The sequence below is a fragment of the Dermacentor albipictus genome, chromosome 6 (genome assembly GCF_038994185.2).
Source record: "Dermacentor albipictus isolate Rhodes 1998 colony chromosome 6, USDA_Dalb.pri_finalv2, whole genome shotgun sequence".
Classification (NCBI taxonomy): domain Eukaryota; kingdom Metazoa; phylum Arthropoda; class Arachnida; order Ixodida; family Ixodidae; genus Dermacentor; species Dermacentor albipictus.
Genome location: NC_091826.1, coordinates 121,412,754 through 121,435,095, shown reverse-complemented (window position 1 = coordinate 121,435,095; position 22,342 = coordinate 121,412,754). Strand labels below are relative to the sequence as shown.

The following is a 22,342-nucleotide window of genomic DNA, read 5'->3' as shown; positions in this document are numbered from 1 at the left end:
GAATTCAAAGTAGGAACGAACAAAATTGGCGAAAAGCACACACAATTCGAAACCGGACCAAAACACACAATAATCAGGCAGGGTTACAACAAAAGTAAACAAAGGAGTTTAGAGGCACAGGAGTCCTTGAGAGTTAACAGAAGAAAGAAGAAGAGGACAAGCCGGCGGACAGACCATATCGGAGCGCGGCGAAGAACGGGGACGGCTCGTGTGGCAGTCGTTGCGGCGATGGCTCGAAGGCGGCGGGCCCGGTGCAATGAAGCGCGTGCCTCGTCGTCAGGAATTCGGCCCCGCACGCCGCAAAGACTCACACAACCATCTTCGCTGCCTGTTTCCAACCGACTGTGTCCCTTCCCACCGAACTGCTAACGAGCTGGCGGAGGGAAGACGCTGGTGAAAGGCAGTGCTTTGCCCATCGGTTATTTACGGGCGTTTTTTTCTCGGCGCCACCGAAGACAGCATGCGCACTGTCGATTTATGGCCCCGGCCGTGTCCGCGATCCCGACCAGCGGAAGCGACCGAACAGTGGACACAGGGCGCACAACTCTCTTCACCGTGCGCTCTGCCTGCTCAACTGTGGTAATCTACCGCGGCCAAGCCCCGACTCCGTCGAAGGGGACAGCGAAGCCGCCTCCGAAGAACAGCCGCTTGCGCGGCTCACAAAGCCGACCGTCTCCAGATGCCCCTCGACCCCGGGCAGTCCTCTCCGCCCTCTCTCGCGGCCTCCTCCCGTAGCTTCTGAGCGGGATGCCCGAAAAAACGCACTCTAAAGAAATATATATATAACATGGTTGGCGCCGGTCTGTGACAGTGTCCCACGCAACTTGAGCCAAACATTAAAGATATGCGAATGCTACGTAGAACCAAAGTTTTGTTGTTCGATGTCGCTTGGAGAGACTCGGAGTATTATTTTCATTCTACTAAATTAAATAATTAGTTTTAAATAATTAATCAAATTCCGAAATATTATAGTTAGACGAAAAGTGACAGCGAGAAAATTGAAGAGCAACATGAAGAACTCCCGATACAGCTTTCTGCCGCTGGATACGTGCTACATAAAAGTGTTTTTTGCGATCGTGAAAGAAGCCCGCAAATGCACGCAAAATTGTCCCGCGACTGGCCGCTCGAGGCACTTGGCAGGCATGTACGGGCTTCTTTAATGCTTTCATATTTGAGAAGTTGATTAATTAATTAATGCTAATTATCTAATTAGGCGGAATGCAAGAAATTATCTCATTATCTCCAAGCGACTTCAAAGAACACCACTTTGGTTCTCTCCAGCTAAGTTGCGTCTGCATAGATATTTGGCTCAAATCCAAATCCAGGAGCCCATCTCCACCTTCCCCGCGCCGCTCCAGGTCCAGGGGCAGATCCAGAAGACGCTCCAGGAACCGCTCTGTCTCCAGGGCCCTGTCTGGTTCCAGCGCCGACCAGCAGAGGAAGAGAAAGTCGACCCTATCTTGGGCCGATATGGCTGCTGGCGCTGGCGAAACGAGACCCTCCGGGGGCTCACGCGACCCGCTTCCCGAGCAAGATAGGGACGCCGAGGTAGCGCGCCTTCAGAAGGAAAGCGCAGACTTAAATGGTCAGAAAGTCTGCTGGCAATATGACATAGATTGAGAAATTGGTAATCAGTCCTTGCTTCAGCCGAAGCGTCGGCGCCGACTGCCACCGAAGCACCAGTTCCGGCCAGCGACTCGGCCGGGGCCGCCAAGCGTAGGGCAGTTTCCAGTAAGGACGACTCAGACTCTCAAACTTATGAGATCAAAGGCATGCTGGCTACGCTCACTAAGAGTGTGCAGCAGTTACAACAAGGCTTAGCACAGGTGCAAGTCGCCCTTGGAGACCCGCGGAGAGGCCTAGGCGCGCTGGCCGATCGCATGGACGCCCTCGAGCGTCTGGTGATCCCGAATAATAATACCTCCGTAACTCCGATGCAGGTTGTTGTTCCGAACGCGTCGGGGACTCAGATCAGGGCTACGAGCACATCGGCTTGTCAGAGAAGGGGGGGTGCACTTTTACGCGCACCTGTGCTTACAGCGGGTGCCACAGAAAATTTGTCTAATCATGGATAGTTCCAAAGAGGAGTTCAGAATTTGGCAATGGAACTGCAGGGAGTACTCCAATAAGAGGGCTCCGTTGCAGCAATATTTTAGATCGCTAGCTAACAAACCAAAGGTAATAGCATTACAGGAAACCTTCGCTTCGGCCGCATCCCTCCCTGGTTATCAGGCCGTCTCTGTGCAGCCCGCAGGTCGGGGAGTGTGCACGTTAGTCGACAGGACGCTTACGCACTTGTCTCACGACCTGAATCTGGCGAGTTGTAAGGTCGAATACGTCATGGTGGAGGTTCTGCTCAAGACGAAACAACGCAACGAGCAGAGAAACAGCGTGTTTATACTCAACATCTACAGCTATCCTAAGGACTCGCGACAAGAGTTCAAGACGATACGAAAGAAGTCTGTCGACCTGGCCGGCCCCCATCACCCGGTCGTCGTCGGGGATTTAAACGCACCGTACGTAGTGTGGGGGTACGTCTACGACACTAGCAAGGGCCGGGATCTGTGGCAGAACGCCAAAGAAATGGACATCACGCTCATCACGTGTGTGTGTAGTGACTTTTGAAGGAGAGGAAGAGAGAAGTGCAGTGCCGTAACTTTCTCTCAAAGGAGGACACCTCAACAGCACTGCACAGGGAAAGGGGAGTGGGGAGAAAAAGATCAAGGAGAGAAGGGAAAGAAGGCGGCGCTCATCACGGGCAAGGCGTTCCCCACCCGAATCGGCAACTCGGGGAACCGGGACAGCACCCCCGATGTGGCGTTCGTGAAGAAGATCGAGGGAGCCGAGTGTAGTAACACCGGAATGGATTGTGGTAGCGACCATTACGTGCTCGAGACCCGCTTCGACGTCGCCTGAACTAAATCCAGAGAATTCACCGTCACGGACTGGGACCATTTTCGCAAACTCCGCGGCAACGAAAGCACACCCGTCCCCAAAGACCTGGAAGACTGGTGCGAGCGAATCAAGAGTGACGCCGAGTCATCCACTAAGAAGATCGTCAGTGATTTGGAGGTAGAGAAGATGGGCAGCAGGCTAGCCCATCTGATGGAGGCCAAGCAGGCACTGCTCCTCCGATGGAAGGGTCAAAGGTTAAACTGAAGATTGAGGAAAGAGATCTCCGAGCTCAACAAGGCCAGCGAAGATCACTGTCGGACCCTCGGCAAGCAGCAATGGGACGAGGTCTGTGATTCGATCGACGTGCAGATGTGTAACGGCAAGTCCTGGGGCATGCTCAAACATCTCCTCAACGAGGGCAGCACCAGATCCAGTCAGAGACACACGCTCGCCAGAACCCTGCACGAAGCTACCAGATTCTGTTCCGGTGACGAGCTGGTCGCCAAGCTCATGGACAAGTACCTGCCCGTAAAGCACGGAGTCCGGTTTCCTGACTACCTCGGCCCGGCCCGTCAGGAGTTGGACGAAGACTTCACCGTCGGGGAATTTGGACAAGCGATTTTTGCGCTCAACGGAAAGTCTGCGCCAGGTGCTGACAGAATCATGCACCAACAAGATGCTGCGGAACCCTGACGACCGTTCAACCCAATACTTCACCGAGAAGATCAACAAGACGTGGAAAAAACGGCATCGTCTCAGAGCAATGGAAAACCGCCAACATCGCCCTGATCCCCAAACCCGGCAAGGCTCAGAACGTGGACAACCTCCAACTCATCTCTCTCACGTCCTGCGTCGGGAAGGTGGCGGAGCACGTCGTCCTCAACTGACTAAGCAGCTATTTCGAAGAGAAGAATGTCTATACTCACAACATTATTGGCTTCCGTGCCGGCCTCTCGTCGCAGGACGCCATGAAGATGATCAAACATCAAATCATCGATGGCAGCACCAGGGGCCTGCTCAGACTCGACCTCGAGAAGGCGAAATGACCTGGAAGGCTCGGTCATTTCGCCTACTCTCCTCAACATCTACACGGTCGGCCTCTCGAGGAAGCTGGCCCAAGTTGAAAGTATCAAACACACCATCTACGCCGACGACATCACAATCTGGTGCACCGGCGGTAGCGAAGGGCGAGTGGAAAGCGCCATGCAAGAGGCCGTAGGAGTCACGGAGCGGTAAATGCTACCCAGCAGACTCAGGTGCTCCCCGACCAAATCCGAGCTTCTACTTTACAGAAAAAAAAGAGGGGGCAGACCCAAGGGCAGGAAACCCGTCTCGGAAAGTGACATTCACCTGTCCACTCGGAGCGGCGACCCGATGCCCAGGGTCGACACCATCAGAGTCCTGTTCACCGAATCGGGTGGAGGCAACGGCACTGCATTGTGCAAGATCATTGCGAAGACCGACAACGCTTTTCGCCTCGTGTGAAGGGTCACGAAGAGACATCGTGGCCTCAAGGAGGACAACCTGCTTCGACTCATCAACGCCTTTGTGCTGCGTCACTTCACCTACATGGTGACCATGCACAGCTGGCTCAGAGCCCAGCGGGACAAGCTCAGTGCCCTCACTATAAAATTCGTCAAGAGAGCCCTCGGGCTGCCTTTCACAACGCACACCGAGGACCTGATCGGGCTCGGCATACACAACACCATGGAGGAAATAGCCGAGGCTATGGAACGGGCCCAGCTAACTCGCCTGTTCACCACGCCGTCCGGCAGGCGTATTCTCGAGGAGATCGGATTCGCCCCCGCCAAGAACTTGGCTGTTCAACCGCCTAATCTCCAGAGAAATAGGGGAGAAGATCGTCGTCGCCCCATCGCCCCGCAACGTTCATCCCGTTCACAACGCAGGTCGTTGCAAGGCAAGAGAATTGAATACACTGAAGCAAATACAGACCGTTTTTCCGAAGGCGCCGCCATATTGTGAACGCAGTGGCGCCGCCTATATATGAGCAGCGCCATACTGGCTTGGGTATGGGTGAAAGCGGTCTTTTGCATGGCAGGTATACGCTCGGCGGTAGGTTCTGGCGTTTGTTTTCGCGGTCGTGCGGTCTATTTAGTATGACGCGCGTTTTCTACGTGGTAAACGGTTCTGTGAGACGTGCTGAAGTGGTTAAGGTGTCATGGCCGAAATTTCTGCTGGCGTTGAGGTGGACGGAACACGCAGCGCGATGTGTGCGCGCATATTTGAGCCTACAATCAGCCTCGGAGATCAATTGTGTGTTTCTGAATGTTCCAATCACTAATGTGACCTTATTGCAGTATTATCCTTTATTTCTAAGCTGAGGTTTAGGAGCCATAAAACATACGCGACGATCGCAACAGCGTGAGTACCGTTCTGCTACGATAGGAGCTGTGCTGTTATACTTTGACAAGCGTTGAAACTGTTCGCTGCAGGTTACATTGTGTAACTACTTGGTTGGATGGATGAGGTTTCCACCCATGAATAAAATAGATTTGGCTAGTAATGGCAGCATACCTTGCAGTCTGAATTAAGCTTGTCCAGCAAAGCGACCGTTTACGAATTGCGCGAGCGTCCTAAGCAGTATTAGGTGCTGGATTACAGATATATTTGTTCTATATAGCGCATGGTCCAAGCATACGGCATCAGCGGTTATATATTTATAAACGTTGTGCGGCGTTAGCCCGTTTTCTCTTGCTTTTTAGAGAAAGAGGATGATAACCGAATTTCTTTTTTCGGTTGTGTTCGTTCAGTTCTCTGCGACGCACTCACACGTATTACGGAAATTTTGCTCTCAAAAATAGCCATCGAATTCTTTTTATGCGAACCCTCTAATATATTATGGCTGTATACAGGCCAAAAAGGCAATGCCGAAGCACACAGCTTATATATGTATCGTGCTGGCTCACCAACCGCAGTGATTGCTGTGTTGAGCAGCACCATGGGCCTCATGCAGCAAGGCTAGCGTAGACATATGGTAATTTCAAGCATACTAGACTTGTAATGCGTGAAAACGATGCCAGTGTATCACAAATATTTGATAGCGCCTGCCGCTCAGATGTTTCGTGGTTGCCTTAGGTTGGCCGCGCACGAGCATGTGCTCTTATGTTTTATGTTTTACTCCCTATACGACAATCGATCAGACAGTGAGCTGATTTACCATTTATTGCTGGTAATACAGATACACTGGTTTTCTTTGTTGAATTAAAATCGATATAAGCAAAATAGTAAACAACACATACACCCACCGCGACTAATGCGCGCACACCGCGGCTGATTATGCGCGTTAAATTTTTTGCGCCCCCAAGGCATATTTCTGCCTACAGTAGTTACCGATGCACCGAAAGGCTTCCCTGACAACCTTATATGAACCAACATGGCGTAAATTTCACAAAGTAACATCTAAAACATCTCGAAATCGTTCCGCAGCACGCGACAGCATTACTTTCAAGCAGCGCCGCGCCGGATCGCCCAAGCCAGAGGAAAGGCTCTCCGCGCGCCCTATCCTCCTTGCCCGGTGAAGCGGTCTATACAAGGACAAGATCGAAGCAAGCTTCGTGGACGCCACCGCGTACTGAGACGTAAACCGTTGTCGCTACTATTTCCGCACCGGGGATGCAGAGATGAGGCGAGCACAGGGGAGATCGGTGGGCGTTTCCCTCATTTGGTTCATTTGACCTTTGGCTACCAGAACTACACATTTAGACACTTGCACAGCACATGAAATATGAGCAGCACCCACTGCGACATGGGGCGGCTTAATAACGAAAATCATAACGAATTTAAGAACGCGCTCTTAAATTATCCCTAGACAATTGCTAGTCCGCACTAGAACGCGTTCTTGACTTCGTTATAATTTCCGTTGTTAAACGTTCTTGCAAGCCGCCCCTGATCTCTTGGGGTCTCCGGCGTGAACTCTCGCCGGGCGCCTCGGGAAGCGTCCCGCCATCCCGCGAGAGGGCAAAGACCAATCTCAGCTCCTCGTTGACCAGAACCAATCAGGCCACACTAATTCAAACATGCACAGCCAATCGCGGGCGGGCTTCGGCGATATTGAAGTCGATGACAGCCGCCTGCCTAAAGAATTATAACCCAAAGCAAAGTGACAACATATAGAAAACTACCGAGACGGCCGTTGGGCTTTTGACGAACTAGAGTGCAGAACTATGGGTGTGTAGAAAGCGAAAGTGCACAAAAGAGTCGGGAAGGGCATTCAGCGGACAGTTCGGGAAATTAGGATACGGGGCTTCTGTCGCCGTGGTAGAAAAGACGGGCGACAACGCGGTCGTCCCGCCGGACCCTTAGGCGAAGCAGGTGGTGCCCCGCCTGAGAACCCCCGCGCCCCCCCCCCCCCCAATTGGCCTTCCCCCTCGTTGGCGAAAAGACATATTGAGAGCAAAAGAGATAAGAGAAAAAATAACACTGCTACACAACAGAGGCGACGAGGAAGCGTAAACGAAGATAGCTACGCGGCAATGTTTATTTATTTATTTGTTTATTTATTTATTTATTGCGCCTGGAGTGTCAATATAGTTGTAATCGCATTCAAAAAAGTGCAATCAGCATTGCCTTTCTTTTCTTTTTTGGCGGCGTTACACAGAATGGGTTTCGCAGTATTTGAGCGTTATATCCAATATTGCATCAATTTTTGCACTGTACCTCCAACCACCGCAGGACTCTTTGACAATCCCGAAATTCAAACGCTCACAACTGTAATATTAGCATCCAGTCTCCCGAAGCGACACGTTGAAAACCACACTTCTAATGTGGCAGCGAGCTGGCGTCCATTGACAAGTGAAGTAGCACGGTTGAGTAACAAGTGCAGGGATTATACGCATGCGTATAGCTGCATAGAAGGTAACCAACCTGAACTGAAAGCTGCGTTTCTGTTCCCAATTACGATCCGGTGAGAGAGAGAGAGAGAGAGAGAAAAAGCTAACATTTTCTCGGTTTTAACATATCGATCGTCACTGCAACTTGGGAGGGCTCGTATGTGAAGCATGCATAAAAGTTTTAACCTACGTTACTTCTAAGACCAGCTTTGTAGTTTTTACATAGGTAGATCTTGGAAACGTCAACAAGGAGTTTCGGTTTAGGTGTGAATGAGGAAATTCTATAGCAACGTGACAAAATCCCGATGCAGCTTTCTGTTACTCGAACACGTCCTACATAAAAGCGTTTTTCGAGCGTGAAAGAAGCCCGCGAATACAGGCAGAGTGCCTCGAGCGTCTTAGAACACTGATTAACGAATTAGTGAGAGACAAATACTATTTAATTTCGATCCTCCGAATCCCACGACAGGACGCCCGAATTGTCAAATAAGTGCTCCACAATAAAAGAATGCAATTCGTGACCTAGGCAGCAATGTACAGCGACGCGTACAGTGTTTTGATCGTGAAGGTACATACCCGGCCATTTAGCAAAATGGAAATTACACCCCTTTCCTCGCGTTGTGTGTCGCTATGGGAACGACGGCGCCGTTCTGTGCCCGTCGTCGCGTCCCACAATCATGGCCGTGAACTTTGACCACACGCGGGGGAACTTCCGCTGCAGCTGCGTGCATAACGCGCACTCGCGAAGGCGTGGAATCGCAGAACGTCGCCCGCTCTTCTCGAGAACGCGACGACTGGCACTAGATACATGCACCACATGCACGCGGCCGCGAAAAAAGAAAGGGGGGAGGAAAGGGGAAACCGGCCCGAAAGGAGGAAGCGCAAAATATAAGCAAGATCAGGAAGAGAGGAGAAAACCGCGACGAGAGAAGGGAAAGGCGACTCCCCTTCTTCCTCTCCTTCGCCACCCGCTAGACGAAGCGAGTGGCGGTGGCCTCGGCCAGTCTCGTCAGACGCCCAGCCACCGCTGTCACGGCCGGTTACGTAAGAGAGAAAGCGAGCTGGCCCGCCGCGATAGCGCGCCCGCCCCGTCGCAGCCACTCCGCAATCAACGTCCGTGCGGAGCGCACCCCTCATCGCAAGACGCCCTGGAAGCGGACTCGTTCGTAGCGCTCGCTTTGGCGTCGCCGTTCGGGCAGAGCCGCCCTCCGCAGCCATGGCACCCGAAGCGGTCGTGTTCAGCTCGTGCGAAGCCCCGGACTCGGCGTGCGAAGATAAGCAACAGCAGGACACGGTGAGTGTGCGCATACGTCGTTCTCCGTTTGGCATTTCGTGCGGAAAGGCTGCTCGGTTGAGACGGCGGAGGCACGCAGTCGCTAGCCCCAAAGCGTACGTCGGCTGCGAAGAACGCAGTAGCATGTCGCGGCTGTTGCTTGCGTGGTGTCAGCCGAAGTTTGCGAAACGAGCTGCGAAGGAAGGTCGTGGAGGCCTGCGCGACAACGACTCGCCGGGAAAGGCAGTCGGCCTTTTTCGCTAAACGCGCACCGTACCGATAGGAGCGCGCCGGGCGACATCTGCGTAGCGGATCAGCTTGGTTCCAAAACAAAAGAAATTGCCGTTGTCGTCGTCCTGCTTGCTTTGCCTACGCACGCAGCCGGCTTGGTTGGCTGCAACGCACGATTAGTGTGTGGTACCGCCAGGCTCTCGGCAAGCCTTTGCATTTTCTTTTTCTCCTTTTTATTTTTTCCTGCAGTCGTCGACACTTGCGCATATGCCAAGGCCCGCCGTTCGTGGCGAGACACTGCTTTTCTTGCTCGGCAAGGAACCGGTCTCCGTGTTTGCTGTTCGCGTTCCTTTGTAGGCGAATCTAGCGAGTTGGGCAGCGCGATCTCGACGAGTTGACGACGACGAGTCATCTGCCGGCCGTGGTGAAGAGGCGCAGCCCGGAGGATGCTGTTGGGAAGCGCCGAAAGTTGCTCAGTGAGCGAGCCCCTCCCCATAAAACAAAGAAAAAGAAAGGACCGGCGCCGCTGCGAACACGTTCGGTCCTTCGCAGGGATGTGTGGTGTGAGGCGACAAAGCGTGTGGGAGAGACGGGAACGAAGAGAATAATTGCGGGCGGCCTTCTTCTCGAGACGCGTGAACAATGGGGCGACGCTTGACACAAGCGGGCGGCAGTCGCGTGTGACTAACTCGAGCGTGGACAACGCGTTGCGTCATCCCTACCGCAGCTCCGAAAAAATGCCGAATTTATTCGCGATTCGGGTGCACAAACTGCAAGTTGAACTGAAACTGAACTGAAGCGAACAAGGAATTTCGGAATGTCAAGTTTGGTCTGCAGCCCTCCGTTTCAATTTACATTCCTAGGCAGAGAATAAAATCGGTTTTATCGCGGAATTCCCGGGGAGTATACCTATGCGAGAAGGGAACTAAGGCCTGAGAAAAAGAAAGCCACAGTTGAGCACATACCATATTGCTGAGTTACCATGAGTATGCACACTAGAGATGCGTAAAAAAACTGCGTGCATAGAACTTTGAATACGGGAGATCACTAGTGGTTGTCTGTTTTTTGCCGTATTCCCTCTTTAGTGTGCGTTATTGAGATATTGAATTGTTACTGTGCTGTTTCTTATCTCTTGCTTTTTTTTTCGATGCCATAATTTCAGCCTGCAACAAACATGTCTTAGTATGCTGCAAGTAAACTGTCGCAACGCCCGTTGACCTGCTGACAGCAGGTTCCACTGTATTACGATCGAAGCTTTGCTAGGAAATGCCGTTTTGCGCGGATAACAGCGCTGTGATGCGCTCAGCGCATACGATTGAGGGGCTCCGGAGCGGTTTTGCAAAGTGAACGCTGGTGTTTATTTGCACGGAAAGTTTTCTCGCGCTGTAGAAAAACAAAAGGAGTCTGAATAGAAGCTATTCGCAGCGACTGCGGGTCACCGCCGCAATGCGAGAGGTTCTATCGTGACCGCTTTGCGTTCTCAAGAATTTGCAATAACACTCCGATATCGATCGGGCACCGTTCCGGCCCAGCGAAGAATCGGCGGTGCCTTTGTGCATCGCAGTATTACACGCGTCGAGCTTAGTTAAGTTTTGAAAGGGTATTAACAGAAGGAAAAAAAATCCGCTAACGGATGTCGCCAGTAAACGGGTGAATATAGTAATTAAGCTTCTATGAACGGACTGTCGGTCGGTCGTCTGTAGATGGTAGGTCGCGCGAAGGCTACCGCAGCAGAGTTGCTTAGCACAGTGATCGATTGGGTAAGATTTTTTTTTTCTTTTTTAATGTAGACGCCGGTGGTGGCGTGCGTGTACAAAAGAAAATCGCACAGACGGGTGTGTAGGGAAACATGACTCGGGCGAATGCGTCTCAGCAAATAAATATCTATCTGTCTCGTGTAGCTTTCTTCGTAATAAAGAAAATTGTCGCTGGAAAAGGAAAGAAGAAAGCAAACGGATGGACGAGAAAGTTGATTCTAACACAGACTGTGCCGGTTATCATTGACTGACGGCTGCCACTCAACGTACTGAGGTGGGGTCCCGGTAAATCCTTCTCTCGATCTGTTTAGAGATAGGAGCGCGCTGCGAGAACGTGCCCGGCGCCGCCGAAACCGGCCTCGCCGCGATGACTCACCGCACGAGGAGTCAGCCGCCGGCATCCGCAGCGAGGCGCTTGCAATATGCCGCGCTGACAGAACGGAGCGCTACCGAAATCTGCGCAAACAAATTTAATTCCGGAGTTTTACGAATCGGAACCGCGGTGTGGTTACGAGGCACACCGCGTAAACTTAGTTTACGAGGCCTCCGGAAAGACTTTGACCACCTGGGTTTCTTTCACGTTCACCTAAACCTAAGTACACGAGCGTCTTTTGCATTTCGCCCCCCATTGAAATGCAGCGGGAATCGAACGCGTGACCTCGAGCCCAGCAGCGCAGCGTCATATAGGCCTCTAAGCTACCGCGGCCGGTAGGAAATCTGCATCGCTGAGGACATTTCGTCAATTAAATTTTTAAAAGAAATAGAACACGTTGCTTTCTGTCGCGCTAGTGTGGCAAAGCGCGAGAGAGGAAATCGGCTCGATTCGTCGAGAAAGAAACACAGTAGCTGAAGTCTGTCGCAAAGTTTCCAACGGCTCTAAACACATTCATCCTGTCTTGGCTGTATTGCCGCAGTCTTGGTACGCATGAGAATTATGCTTGGGGAAACCCTGCGGTGTTTGCGCGGCTGTAGATTTGTGCGTGCGTGATAGCGCTGGAGCCCTGTGAAGCCCCGCGCGCAATACACCCTGCTTTCACGAGAGAAACGAAATAATAATAATAAATACGAAACTGCAAAATGGTAAAGCTCTTACGCTAGCAATACCAGACAATGCCGATCGATGGCGGACGTATTAGCGTATGCGGCTGACCAATGGACAAGAGCATTTGTGGACATAATTCATTGTTGATTAGTCTGTTCTGGTTTGCTTTCTTTAGTAGCCTTGCGTGTTGTATTCATCACCGACGTTCAGCAGCCATGAGAGGCTATATAATGGCGTTGGCTCGATGTAGATAATCGAAGCTTTTTTTACGTAATGATCGGCTCGTAAGGGTGCGCATAACATTGCGAATAAATCGCTTCCTATAAAGACGTTAAAAAAAAGAAAAAAATACCCTTCCTTCCAAAGTGCTTGGAGACCGTGTGAAGCGACCGTCACCATTGCAGCACGTACGCCAGGTGCAGCAAGTCGGCTGAGCATGTTCCGTCTTTTGTCCGCATTTTCTTAAGCAGCCTGTCATGCACAATTCATTTAAATTTGTTGCCGATTAAACGTTTCTGGGACTTCCGCACGTTGCAGAACCCGTTCGATGACTGATCGTGCGGCCGCTGGAGCCCAGGCGTTTCGAAAGCGATGGTGATGAAGGTAGTGCTTCGTGGCGCAACTGAGGTCTTTTGAGTTTGTGTCGGAGCGACGAATTACACGGGAGGCGCGTTTCGAAAAGTGACTCGTCGGCTTTCGCGGTTGCACAAAGCGTGAGAACGGCGACGAGCTCCTCTCGCCAGCAAGGTGCGAGCGGCCTTCGCCGGCGGAGACGTTGCTCAACCAGCCCGACGCTTCCTCTGCGAACGAGGGCGGCGCGTTTGCCGAACCTTTGATGAACGGGACGGGCCCGCCACTCGGCAACCGTGTGACCCGGCCTCGGCCGCTCAATGCGGATGTCACAAATTTGATCCGATGCCGTGCGCCGGCCGAGTACTAAAGATAGGGCGAGAAATACATGGTGGAACTGTCGTGGTGTATCGTTCCGGGTCTGTTGTTGTTGTTGTTCGACCGGCCTCGAATAAGAAATAATAATCACCATAATCATAACAACATCATAATCAACTCCAGCTGGTTCAACTTGATCAGGATCCATCAGCGCCGAGTACTTTATAGCCGGCAATACTGGCACACAATAGAATCAGCCCCACTCCTAACCTTCTGCTTGCAGTAAATGCTGGGTACAGGTGCGCCTCCAGCATCGGTCAGCCAGCAGCTAACACCCTAACTGCTAGTCAAGTGTTGCAATTCTTTCTTGACGGTGAAACGAAGGAAATCCTTCCGTGCCACGCTGTTATTCCTCAAATCTGACGAGGAAATGGCTAAAGTCATTACTGTGGAATTCTTTACAAAAAAAGAAAAAGCACTGTAGACCATTTTTATGCGTTAACAAAATTTCACCGGATCCATTGCAACAGTGGGCTTGCGATTGAAACGACGGTTAGTGCATGGTTTTCTCTGGTCGTCGCCCATGCGGGCGTTCTTGGCGCTTTATTTACTGCGCTTTATCTGCTTTGACCGGCCTAAATTCTGGAGCAATCTTACATCTCTAAACGCACAAGGACTGTGCGCACAGGCAAAATTACTCTAGATTGGTGCATATATACATATAACACAATACTTTCCTGATTATGAATAACTTGCAAGGTCACAAGGCCGTTTGGAGCCAGGAGAACGAAGTTTCGGGGAAATGTATGTACTAACCACCGTTACCACTGTTCCCATGACGGCTTAAGCGCCGTGCTTGCAGCTCGCTTAGATACTAGCGCCATAGTTCCCTCTAGTTTAAGGCGTTTGCTAGAGTCTCTGGAGCAAGCAAAGGCAGTAGCGACGTGCTTCCTGCACGGTATACGCGGTGCAATGCGGTCCTTGTTTTCGCGTCCAGGAGGGAGGGGATGAGCTCGTCTCTTGCACGTGGGTGGCCTCGCTCGTATGCGATGTCACTGCCCCGTCGCTGTGCACTTTTCCGCGCAGGCGAGGAGACGAGAAGTAGAACAATGCGGGAAACGTGTACGAGGAAGCGGCGTACCCGTGACCGCCGGGACAGCCCCAACCTGTTGCCGTCGCCCGTGCCGCCCCGAGAGCAGCGGCTGCAGTTAATTGCGTGCACTGCGCCACGTGCCGCCTTGCCCTTGGGATGCGCATTCGTCGCAAGGGCAGTGATTGGCCGTTCCAAAATCGGTGGGCCAAGTGGACACGGTCGGTGTGCTACAGTAAACGTACTGCGTGCGTACGCAGAGAAAATGTACGTAGATGTACGTGGAGGGGAAAAAATGGCTGTGGCTTAGGTAAGGTTAAGCCCAGGATGCGAAGCATACTAGCCTTTATTTTAGTTGTTGAACCACTGTTTAGCCTGGTGAACTGCTGTTGCTTGGCTATATTTGGTTCGGCTAGACGAAGAAACAACTCATGCATTACTTCTTCGCCTTCAAGAGTGGAACGCGACAGCGTTCCCGTCGACCCGCCAAGGGGTGTAAGACAATGGGCTACAGGGCAGCGACTACGCGCCCCGCATTGGACGCGGTGAGCGTCGAGCAAAGCAGCGTTCGGCGCGGCAACGAAATGTGCGCCTGAGCAAGAGACGCACGCCTTAGAAACAGCGCGTTTCTAAGGCAACACCGCATTCACTAGAGGCGCTTTTGTACCGCTTTGAAGCGTTGTACTCGTGGCTCAGTGGATTCCACTTCCGGCTACCGTTCGGTACGGACGTCGAATGTCGCGCTCCGTAGGGGCGGTGTTTGCGGCTATGCCAAGCCGCGGAAACAGGATGCCTGCGTCCGTTGAACAGGAATACCATGTTGTTTTGCCACCACTGCCTACAGGTTCGTGTGTTTTAAACACAGTTTTTCTTCATGGTGACGTGAAAGCGAGGCCATTCCGTGTCGAAGATTTTCGCGACACGCTGGCTCATCTGAAATTGCTCCCCGAGGTGGTCGCCTTGGGGGCTTTCCAGATGAACCACGTCTGGGCGGTGACGTTCGAGAGTGCAGAGGCGACAAAGAAAATGCTGAAGTATACGGAAGTTCAAGTCAAGGAACGACGATGTCTGGTTGTGGATCCACACAACCGAGATGTCCGGGTTAAACTCCACTGGTTGCTGCACAATGTGCACGACGAAGACGTACACGCGGCGTTTGCTCCATACGGGAAAGTCAACGACGTCCAGAAAGAGCAATGGCGTGTACCAGGCATCACGGACAAAGGGTCGTCTATGCGTACAGTGACCCTCAAGCTGAAGCCAGGTGTGACACGTGATGATCTACCGCATCAGCTACGAGTAGCAGGCATAATGGCGCTAGTGGTCGTGCCAGGTCGTGCTCCACTGTGTCTTCGGTGCAACCGTACGGGGCACATCAGGCGCGAGTGCCGCGTGCCACGTTGCTCTGTGTGTCAACGCTTCGGCCACGAAGAAAGTCAGTGCGTGCGCACGTATGCAAACGTTGCGGGACCATCGAGAAGTGAGGAAGTCGTCAACGAGCACCTCATGGACGAAGTCGACGCAGAGGAAAGTGCTAGTGCGTCGAGACCATCTCTGGCGCCACTTTCAAAGAAAGACCCAGCCATAAATTCCACGAAACGAGATGTAGATCAGGTTGCGAGTGAAGCCATACCGACATCTGGAAAGACAACATCAGCTAAGGACGCTGAAACAAGTAATGACGCAAGTACAAGCAAGCAACCCTCCGTAGCAACGAGTGAGGACGATTCAAGCGTAATGGACACTACGGAAACCAGCAAAGCAGCGGCAGCGGCCAAAAGAACGCACGAAGAAAGTACCGGCGAAGAGCAGAATGCGAGCACTCAAAGTGTGGGCGAACCACCTGTGAAGACAGCAACTGGTCGGAGGCCAACCTTTAGACCAACGCCAACCATACCGCCGGACAGAAAGGCGGCGGCGACGCAGCGGACTTAACTGGTCGTGCGTTCGCGTGTTTTTGCCCGTGCCGGGAGGGGGGGGGGGGGGGGGGAGGGTCGGGGGTGGTGGAAAATGCTGCTACTTCTGATCTGCCAATGGAAGACCAGTCAACAGTGCAGGCTGAATGCAGACTCGCCACGGTAATGTGAGTGATCCTTCGTCACTGACGAGACTGCAAATTTATTGGTATCTATCGGGCTTGATCTCTTCACCGTAGAAATGGCGATACGCATTGAAACACCCTTACGCGTAGGCACGATTAACGTGCGGGGACTTACGGCAAAGAAGAAGCAGTACCAGCTTAATCGCCTGTTCATCGAAAATAATCTGGACATTATTGCTGTACAAGAGACAAAAATAGAAACTGAGGAAGGGACCGAACGCCTAGTCCAAACGTTCATGTCTAGATATTATGTGTGCGTTTCTCATGCTGTTGGTAGAGCAGGGGGCTGTGTGCTCTTTCTACGCAATAATATTGGTATAAATGTGGAAAATGTATTTAGTGATGATTCCGGGCGTATTATAATGTGCGATTTTATGTTTTGCAATATCAAGTTCCGCGCTATCTGTGTTTACGCGCCGAATAGAATAGCCGAGCGCAAGGTTTTTTTTGAAAGCGTGGAATGTCACTTGAGGTGTGAGAGAACCATGGTCATGATGGGAGATTTCAACTGTGTCTGCAAAGTGGAAGACAGAGCCCGTAATCTGTCTCGTCTCGAAGGCAGTGCGCTCCTCTTGGCAGCACTCGTTGAAGAACATAATTTAGAGGACATAGGCGACGTTTTAGCCAATAATGATACACCTCGGTTCACTCATTTTCAAGGGGACAGCCATGCCCGACTGGATCGTGTCTATGTTTCTGGGGAAGCGTTGCCATTGTGCAGTGATTATGAAGTCAAACATGTTTTTTTTAGCGACCACAGTTTGGTCCGTTTTTCGCTTGGTCCAAAGAAGCCGTCAAGCTTCAACTGGGGTCTTTGGAAATTCAATGAAAAATTGCTGCAGGACGAAATATTTATTAAAAAAATTCAAGATAGCATTCAAGAGCTGTTATCGGGTGTTCACAGTGACTGCATGGAAAGGTGGGAGTGTTTTAAGCAAGAAACAAAGTTAATAGCCATAGAAAGGTCCAGCGTTTTACACCACCAAGAAAAAAGAAATGAAATAGAATTACAAAGTGAGCTCAACTTTTATTTAAACATGGAAAGCATCCGTCCTGGTTGTTTCGCTAAAGAAATACAGCGAACGAAAGCACAGTTGGAACTTGTCGATAAGGAAAAATATCGGGGCGCAATCATTCGCGCACGCGCAGAACATCTATGGTGCGGAGAACAACCTACAAAGCGCTCGTTTTCGGATGAAAAAAGTTATGCCTCACGAAAGGAGATAAATGCGATAACATACCGTAATGAAATAGTACGTGATAAGAAAACCATCCAACTTGCCTTTGTAGATTATTACAGAGAACTCTTAGGACATGAAACGCAATGCGAACAGGGGTTCGAAAATGATTTCTTACACCTTTTGCCAAGTCTAGATGATGAACAACGAAATAGATTAGAAATGCCAATAAGCATCAAGGAAATAGAGCAGGCTATAGATGACCTGAGCCCTGGGAAAACGCCAGGACCTGATGGACTGAGTGGATCATTCTATAAAGCTTTCAAAACAGATATAGCTGCAGCTCTTTATTACGTTATCACAGAAGCCTATGAAAAGCGGGTACTGCCACCGTCATTTCGCGAGAGTCATATTGTCCTGATACCCAAAACTACCGATCCCTCATCGCTCCTATCCGTGCGAGCCTATCGACCAATCAGCTTAACAAACTCAGACTATAAGATATACACTAAAGTTTTGGGCAGAAGGCTACAGAGTATAATAACACAATTGATAGGGCCACATCAAACATGTGGCATTAAGGGGAGGTCAATAACTACAAACGTACACGTAGCAAGAACAGTACTTGAGCACTGTGATGACTTTTCTGGTAGGGTGGCCATGTTACAATTGGACCTAGAAAAAGCGTTCGATAGAGTGACACACACAATTCTTTTCAATGTTTTGGAGCACGTGAATGTGGGAACAATCTTAATAGAAGGGATCAGAATGTGCTATGCAGGCGTTTCCACAAAGGTAATCGTTAATGGAACACTCTCTCCCAGCATTGCCGTGAGGTCTTCCGTAAGACAGGGATGTGGATTATCGCCTCTACTGTTTGCCCTATATCTCGAGCCACTGTGTCTAAAGATAATAAAAGAGAGCCATGTCCGGGGTTTTAGGGTCGGTTACAGTGAGGTAAAACTGTTAGCATACGCGGATGACGTCGCTGTTTTTTGTGATGACAAGCAAAGTGTAAGCAATACCGTTAATGTTGTGACAAAGTATTGTAAAATGACGGGGAGTGCGATTAATTGGGGTAAGTCGATAGGGATATGGTATGGACAATGGGAAGACACGCCTTCACTTTTTGAAAAAATGCAGTGGACGAATAAGCCTACCAAGTATCTTGGGGTACCTCTGCAACACCACCAGGACACCAAAGATTATTGGCAAGGAGAGGTCGCAGAAATTAAGGCGAAAACGGCAAGGCTGGGTGGGAGAGAACTATCAATATTCACAAGAGCAACAGTGTGTAATGTGTTTTTGGTGGCCAAAATTTGGTATGTTTTACAAGCATTGTGCGCATCAAGAGTCAGCATACAAAGAATACACCGGCAGTTTGCCATCTTCATTTGGGGTTCCGTATGGGAGCGCTCTAGTCGCACTAATTTGTTCAGAACAGTGAAAACTGGAGGCCTAGGGTTGGTTCATCTCTTTTTAAGACAAGTCGTGTCGAGATTTTTGTTCCTACGTGATCAAAAAGATACATTCTTGTGCACAGTCCTTCAAAGACGTTTGAGCAACGCGTTGCCTCAATTCGTTGTGTCCTCTGATTGCACCACAGGACCTAGGCTCAGAGGCTTCCTGCGAGAAGTCGTATTAGCCTTTGACTTCCTACATACGCGCTTTTCATTGAATTACCTTGCATCTGTTAAACGGAAAAGACTGTACAAAGATTTACTTGATGTATCATTGCCTGTGCCTGTCTATCGTTCTATGTACCGCGTTGAATCCAGTGGAAGAAATGTGCTCAAGCGAGTGAAGCGGATGCCGATACGGTCATCCGCAAAAACCTTTTTCTTCCAATTACACAGTGGAACGCTCCCAGTGAAGCCATGGCTAAGAGAAAGGGGAATCTTTGTGCCATGGTCTGTAAACTGCTCAAGATGCAGGCAACCAGAGACGATTGAGCATATCTTTCTTGATTGTTCAGATGCAATGTTCTTGTGGGACATCCTACAAAGAACGTTGAAAAAGGAATTACCGATAACACCGTACGGCATCCGCTTCTTGCCAACTGAGAACGCAGATATGCCATGTGACATGTTTATGGCAATATGTTTACATAGCCTGTGGAAAACAAGAATGGATGAGCGCCATGAGAGGCTTGTTATTCATCCTGCGAGAGAGCATTTCATTGAAAGCGTGCTATATCTGCGTGAAGCTTATAGAACGAGAACAGAACCACCCGAATGGATGCATATATTGGATGAACTAGCGGTAATCAAGTGTTTTTAACTATTCGCAAGGGCCCAAGACGGTCATTGCTTTTACCATTATGAAGTGTATCTGTTTATGCCGTATGTGTACGTCGAAGACCGGCAATAAAGAAAAAAAAAATACTCGTGGCTCAGTGGTAGCGTCTCCGTCCCACACTCCGGAGACCCTGGTTCGATTCCCACCCAGCCCGTCTTGCAAGAGTTGAGCCAAAGCCACTTCTCCTCTGTCGTGACGTCACGGTGTCACGTGATTTCATGGTCACCGCCGCGCCTGAGGAGCTGGGTTGAGCCCTCGTAATATGCTTCGCATAAAAAAAAGCGATATACGAGTAAAGCGCACAACACGGTGCATGCATACTTTGCACCTTTATACGGGCCCGTTCATCTATCCAGATGTATCGTCATCTATCTTGCGTGCGTTTACTTTCTTTAATGATGCGCACCCGATACTTCGAGGTCCCGAACAGCGTGCGCATTTTCACTGTGATAGAGCATTCTTCACAGGAAAGTAGTGAGCACAGAGCGTTCAAGAAAGGAAACGCACCTAATATATATTACAGTTGTGATTTAGGAACAGGATGCGCCTCAAAAAGTGTAATTGCTTTTTTTTTTGTTAAAGTGTACAACCGTCTAGAGAAATAAAGACGGTAGAGTAATGGGTTTTTATTCGTTCCTTCCGCGCAGGTCGCGGCCAAGACTGCCGACGAAGACGACGACTCCGTGATGTCGTGCTGCGAGATGTCGTGCGAGTCCGACAAGGACCCGGACGACACGAAGCCGTCGCGCATCGTGGACCTGTTCGACAGTGCCACCGACTGCATGTACAGCCTGTTCTTCTGCGGCTACCGCAGCCTGTTCCTGGACACGTACCTGTTCGAGGACTTCATCTTCTACACGCTGTGGATGTTGTGCCTGCACTTCTGCATCAACGAGAAGATGCCCAACGACTCTCGCCACTACATGTGAAGGGAACGGGCTGCGCGCGCGCGCGTGTGTGTGGCTCGGAACAGACGACACCCCGACCCAGTGACCATGCCAAAGATGACCTGTGTGATAGGACAGTGCCACTGTCTGTGGACTCGAGAGAGAGAGAGGAAGGAAACGACGCGTACTGCCAATCAGACGTGTCGAGTCTATTCCGAAGTGAAGGCGTCTGCCCAGCAGACGCTGTTGACAACGGTGTTGACAACGGGTCGACATATTTCTCGGCGGTGATACGCGACGACGGCCCCACTATAGGACCCTTACTGTAAATGTGTGCTCTGGTTCAAAGAAGAAAAAAAAAACACACTGCAAACTGTAGCGGCAGGCACCCTCCGGCAGGGACTGCTTCTGTACAATCGACGCTCCTCTTTTTCTCGTTCTTCTTTTTTTTTTTTTCAACCCCATTGTGATGAGTGCGTGTGTGAAAAGTGCACAGACCATCGCCGTTCGGCAGAGTGCGCTTTGTTTGTTGACGAATCAATTGCGAGCAGCGAATCCGCGCCTCGCAGCGACCCCACTGGGAACAGTGCGCGAATAAAACTGTGCGAATGAACTGACTCTGTGAGGATGTTTATTAAAGCACGGAGCTCCCGCGCTGCCCACAAACCTTCGCTGAGCAGTAGCGGAGCGTCCTTCGTTACGAATTGTGATGAAAAACTCGTTCGGATCGGTCGCCCCCGGTACACTCTTCAGCAAATGTACACCCCAAAGGGTGTACATTGCTGAAGAGTGCTCTTTCATGCTGATAACGCGCATGCCCATAGAGTTTGGCATGCCATTCGTGACGTGGAAATGCCGCACTCGAGCGCGTTACAGAAAGGAAAGGCGGACAAGACAGATGACGATTATCGTTGTGTGGCAAAAGGTTGTAATTTCGCTTAAGAGTGTAGGTCTCGGTACACTTAATCGATGTTGCTACACTATTAGGCAAAGTTACACTCTTTGGAGTGCCCCTTCTGCCACACAACAATAATCGTCATCTGCCTTGATGCGTTTCCTTTCTTTAACGCTGCGAGCCCGGTACTTTCCAGTAACGAACGACACGCGCGTTATCAGCATGATAGCATTCCCGACAGGAAAGTAGCGGACGCGGCGTTTTCAAGAAGGGAAACGCATCAAGGCAGATAACGATTATTGTTGTGTGGCAGAAGGGGCACTCCAAAGGGTGTAACTTTGTCTACGCACTCTTAAAACGGTTGCACCCTTTGGGGTGTATATTTGTCCCACAACAATAATCGTCATCTGCCTTGCTTGCGTTTCCTTTCCTGAAAACTCGGCGCCCGCTCGCTACTTTCCTGTCGAGAATGCACCGTCACACTGATAACGCGCATTCCGTTCGTGACTGGGAAGTACCGGGATCGCAGCGTTAAAGAAAGGAAACACGGGCAAGGCAGACGACGATTATCGTTGTGGGAGAAGATACGCCCCAAAGGGCGTAAACTTTCTAAGAGTGCACTCTTGGAAAGCTTTACACCCTTTGGGGCGTATCTTGTCCCACAACAATAATCGTCATCCCTGCTGCCCGCGTTTCCTTTCTTCGTTGTCGTTATAATTAACCGTTTCAGCACATGCAGTGCAGCAACTTCATAGCCCAAACATCGCCATTCGCGGCAACTTTACCGTATTTCTAGAAACTAATGCAACTATTGCGCTTAGCGTATCGGTGGACCTCATATTTGCCATTACAACATGTCCTCTAAAATCATTAATTGTACCCCTCGGTAATCTCCACTAAGTCCTGCTCATTTATGCATACCTTTAGATGGTGTATGTGAGTTTCTGACCGGTTATG

General features: G+C 50.6%; 2 protein-coding genes across 2 annotated transcripts; both read left to right on the top strand.

Annotated features, from left to right (window-relative positions):
* The first annotated feature begins 8,701 nt into the window (after positions 1-8,701).
* LOC135913797 (uncharacterized) lies at positions 8,702-21,108 on the top strand. Its single transcript, XM_065446488.1, has 2 exons — positions 8,702-9,039; positions 20,251-21,108. The coding sequence occupies exons 1-2, from the start codon at positions 8,962-8,964 to the stop codon at positions 20,530-20,532; spliced, it is 360 nt and encodes a 119-aa protein (XP_065302560.1). The 5' UTR covers positions 8,702-8,961; the 3' UTR covers positions 20,533-21,108.
* Positions 14,744-15,988, top strand: LOC135913779 (uncharacterized). Its single transcript, XM_070521082.1, has 2 exons — positions 14,744-14,870; positions 14,978-15,988. Exons 1-2 carry the CDS (start codon positions 14,844-14,846, stop codon positions 15,959-15,961), a joined length of 1,011 nt encoding a protein of 336 aa, XP_070377183.1. The 5' UTR covers positions 14,744-14,843; the 3' UTR covers positions 15,962-15,988.
* Positions 21,109-22,342: the final 1,234 nt, after the last annotated feature.

Excerpts from the sequence above, each read along its gene's own strand:
- LOC135913797 (XM_065446488.1), top strand. The coding sequence starts at position 8,962 with ATGGCACCCGAAGCGGTCGTGTTCAGCTCGTGCGAAGCCCCGGACTCG. Across the intron at positions 9,040-20,250 it reads ATAAGCAACAGCAGGACACG|GTCGCGGCCAAGACTGCCGA; the intron begins GTGAGTGTGCGC and ends CCTTCCGCGCAG.
- LOC135913779 (XM_070521082.1), top strand. The coding sequence starts at position 14,844 with ATGTTGTTTTGCCACCACTGCCTACAG. Across the intron at positions 14,871-14,977 it reads TTTGCCACCACTGCCTACAG|GTGGTCGCCTTGGGGGCTTT; the intron begins GTTCGTGTGTTT and ends TTGCTCCCCGAG.